The 3,651-nt window shown below is 27.2% G+C and overlaps 1 protein-coding gene across 2 annotated transcripts; it reads right to left on the bottom strand.

Moving 5' to 3' along the window:
- Window positions 1-371: 371 nt before the first annotated feature.
- On the bottom strand, window positions 372-2,161 carry LOC146923308 (CCT motif family protein). Of its 2 annotated transcripts, XM_085716068.1 has the most exons (3): window positions 1,600-2,161; window positions 758-907; window positions 372-645 (listed from the first exon to the last, which is right to left on the bottom strand). In XM_085716068.1, exons 1-3 carry the CDS (start codon window positions 2,068-2,070, stop codon window positions 622-624), a joined length of 645 nt encoding a protein of 214 aa, XP_085572194.1. In that variant the 5' UTR covers window positions 2,071-2,161; the 3' UTR covers window positions 372-621. The 2 variants fall into 2 exon arrangements, with proteins under 2 accessions (XP_085572194.1, XP_085572193.1); XM_085716067.1 differs by having other exon boundaries at window positions 511-907.
- Window positions 2,162-3,651: the final 1,490 nt, after the last annotated feature.

Below are 3,651 nucleotides of genomic sequence, written 5' to 3'. Positions count from 1 at the left end.
ATTATAAAAAATATCAGATTTTTTGAAAAAGAAAATCAACATGAGCTAAAGTGGATGTTAGCGCAAAAATGATAAAATATTTAGCGATTTTCCTCAGGTTGGAATAAAAACCAAGGTAGTTCTAGGGTAAAAAAAGGGTGGTAATGTTACAAATAACATTGAAAACACAAAAAAAAAAAAAAAAAAAAAAAAAAAAGGGTATACTATGTTACATCCACCCAATGAACCTTGTGATTAAGTCCATCACTACGTGACAATTATAGACCACAATTTTTTGACAGAAAAAAGATTAACAACATCCTCAGAAAATTTGTAGCACAAGCATGCAAATTAAAAATATATTTTCGATTTAAAATTCAGAAATTCGATCCATATATTAGGAGTTGATATATATATATATATATATATATATATATATATATATTTTTTATTTTAAGAAGGAGTTGATATATATGTTGTCAGATGAATTCATTCTCTTCCAATTCTTTAGGAGGAGAAGGACAAATTGAATGGATAAATACAAGAATATTATAATTAAGATGAATTAAAAATACAAGTAGAGGAGTGGCCTTAGATATTTTGGAAGATATTTTAGGATTGAGATATTTCTCTTGACTGACCTCAATGTCTCTTCACAAAGCGACCCTACATCAAAAATATCACAAAAAAGATGTTTTCATTACAAAACAAAATGTTACAAAAACCCAATGAAAAAAAAAAGAAACAAAAAGTAATAATAATATTCAAAAAGTGTGACCTTGATTCTTGGTCTTTTATCAGCGTTTAATTTTCGAACTTGGTATCTTATCTTCTTTGAGAACAATCTGTTCTGACGTTTTTCTTTATACCTAAGAACACTTGCTTCTCTTCTTGCTCTCTCTTCTTCCAATATTGGCACTTCTCCCATCTAAACAAAAAATAAATTATAAGGTTTATATATCATAAATCATATCTAATGTTAATGAGATTCAAAATCAAATTTATTATTCTAGCAAATTCATTTTCAAGTGAGAGTGTAAATAAAATAATTACATAAATAAATAACTTTGAAGTTATATCCAAAATGAACTAAATATGTTACATTATCAATCACTCTTAAGTCATAACTATTACTTTATTATTACATAATCAAGTTCTCCAAGCATCAAAGATTACCTATCACCAAAAATTTAGTTATCGACAAAAATTAACCACAATTGAATAGATCGAATAAGTTCAAATTAACATAACATAAAACCTATTATCCAGAAAGCGATCAACAAGAGTTCACACACCATCTAAACAAAAGTCAACATATTACTTAATTGACACCAACGGGTAAAATCTTTATGCGCTTGACGACTCGATACTAATAACAAAGAGTGTGCAATATACACTATTAGCAAGAATAGTCATCAATTTTGGTCGATAATTCAACTTTTTCTACAAATATAGTCACTAATTTTAAATAGTAACAAAAGGAAGACTAATATAATAATATAGTTGTTATATGGCCTTAAAAGAATAAGAATTGATAGTTAGAAGTGCAAACATGTGCATTAAACATTATATAATATAAAACTTATATATGAAAGTGAAGATTGGATAATGAATACTAACATATGAGCCACTATTGGAGGAGGAAAATGAAAAAGAACAATCATTAGCCCAAAGAGAGCCACGGTCAGACCATGCATCCAAAACCTCTTGATAGTTCAAATTCAAATTCAAAGCTACACTCTTTTCATCATCCACTTCCCAAAAACCATCATTGTAATTTTCTCTCTTTATTATCTTCTTCTCCTCATAATTGCATTTGCTTATATTCTCATCTTTCCCTTCATCAAAGGGAAATCCCTCCCATTCCATGATATCCCAATGAAGCTCATTACTACTATTACAAGTGTTTTGTGGTGATGATACCTTTTGTTCTTCTTCTTCTTCAATGTTCAAGTACTCTTCGAGTTCGTCGAAAAGATAGAAATCTTCATTAGTGTAAGATTTGTTGAAGTTGGATGGTATTTGAGTGGTAGCGTCTGGTACTTCATGTTCTTCTTTCTTTGGACTTCTAAGAGATGAAGTGTATCTCATCTTATCTTTACAAAGTTGCTTCTCTTCTCTCTCTATCTCTGAATTTTTGCTACACCTTTTTGGTTTTTGTATTTTTTGAAATAATGCTCGTGATACTACAATGATATATATATATATATATATATATATATATATATATATATATATATATATATATATATATAACTACTAGTTTTTCCAACCCGTCCCATACATGTGGAGAATACCGTTTAATGATACACTTGTTTTATACGATCTCAATTATTAGTTTTAATATACTCATTGATAATTAATGACATTCACACAAAATAACAATTGAACAAAATAATTAAAACATTATAATTCAAAGAAGTTGTAGATATATTATCAATGGTTTTTTAGGGACAAATTAAAGAGGTTATCCGAAAACAAGTTATTGACAAATAAACAAACGCTAACATTATAATCTTAAACTAAAACTATACTATTAAATTCTTCCAAACATTGCATTGGCCAATCAAAATAGTGAATTCATGGAAACGTATTCATGTGTAGACTAACTTTTTGAAATGTCAATTTAGTCATTGTGTCATAACCCCCACATAGAGAAATGTATGCAATAATAGTATACATAAGTATGCACAATTAAAAGAAGTTTTTTGTAAAAAAAAAAAAAATTGAAAGAAGTTTCATAAAAAAAAAAAGTATACCGAAGATATTTTTTTTAAAAAAACATTAAAAATTATATATTGAAAATATATATATGGACATATCTTTTTTTAATGTTAACCCTCCGATTTTTAGAGGGCTCTGATAATCCTGAGTTCGGCTGAAAGATAAGTAAAGTCTAACTAAGAATTGTTACACTCATTTTTTTTATTTTTTTTTTTGAGAGAGTTACACTCATATTTAAACATATATAATATCACATTTAGAATATAGACATTATTAAAGAAAATAGTTTCCCATAAAAGGGCAAATTTGTGTGTACATAAGTTTAATAAAGATGTTACTAAAATAGTTGAATTAATATTATTTTATTATTATTTTAAAACTACAAGTGTAAAAGGTATAGGAGTTATTTTAAAATAAAAAGTGAATTAATAACAAAGAGCTTAACTAATTGAGACGATTTATTCATTCGATATAAATTGAGTATTTCTTTTTGCAAATGTTGATATTTATCTTTCAAGTCGGGTAGAATTGAATATGAGTAGAAAAACTATTCCTTAAAAATCAAAAGCTTTAATGTTATTGTATTCTTAGAGCTATGTTCAAATTCGAGACCACTTAAGTTGGGGGAAAAACCATCCTCTATTACATAGCTAGCTTCCACAATAAAATATCTCAAGAAAAAATAAAATATCTCAAGAAAAAAAAAAGAACTTATATAAGAAATTTGAATCTCAAACGTGAAGAAACTTATATTCTCTGCACGCAACTATGAAGATACTAATTTTTAGAAAATGTAGAGTATATTAGAATTGTCTCTCCCAAACAATGAATTTTCCTAAACATAAGTCAAAAGTCAAACCTTCAACTACATGCTTATGAGATATGTGCTGCTTACCGTCACCCTTCTTGTTTGGAAAAGGTAAAGGTTTAAATTTTAGTAGCTTGATA

This window comes from Medicago sativa, chromosome 5, assembly GCF_051527215.1.
Source record: "Medicago sativa cultivar Bolivia chromosome 5, Bolivia_mono, whole genome shotgun sequence".
NCBI lineage: Eukaryota > Viridiplantae > Streptophyta > Magnoliopsida > Fabales > Fabaceae > Medicago > Medicago sativa.
The sequence above is the reverse complement of the archived record's forward strand: the minus strand, read 5'-3'. Positions and strand labels throughout refer to the sequence as shown.

What these genes read in the sequence shown, in the direction of transcription:
- LOC146923308 (XM_085716067.1), bottom strand. Translation starts at nt 2,070, where the DNA reads ATGAGATACACTTCATCTCTTAGAAGTCCAAAGAAAGAAGAACATGAA. An exon ending in CCTCCAATAGTGGCTCATAT is followed by an intron (nt 908 to 1,599) that starts GTTAGTATTCAT and finishes TTTTTTGTTTAG; the next exon opens with ATGGGAGAAGTGCCAATATT.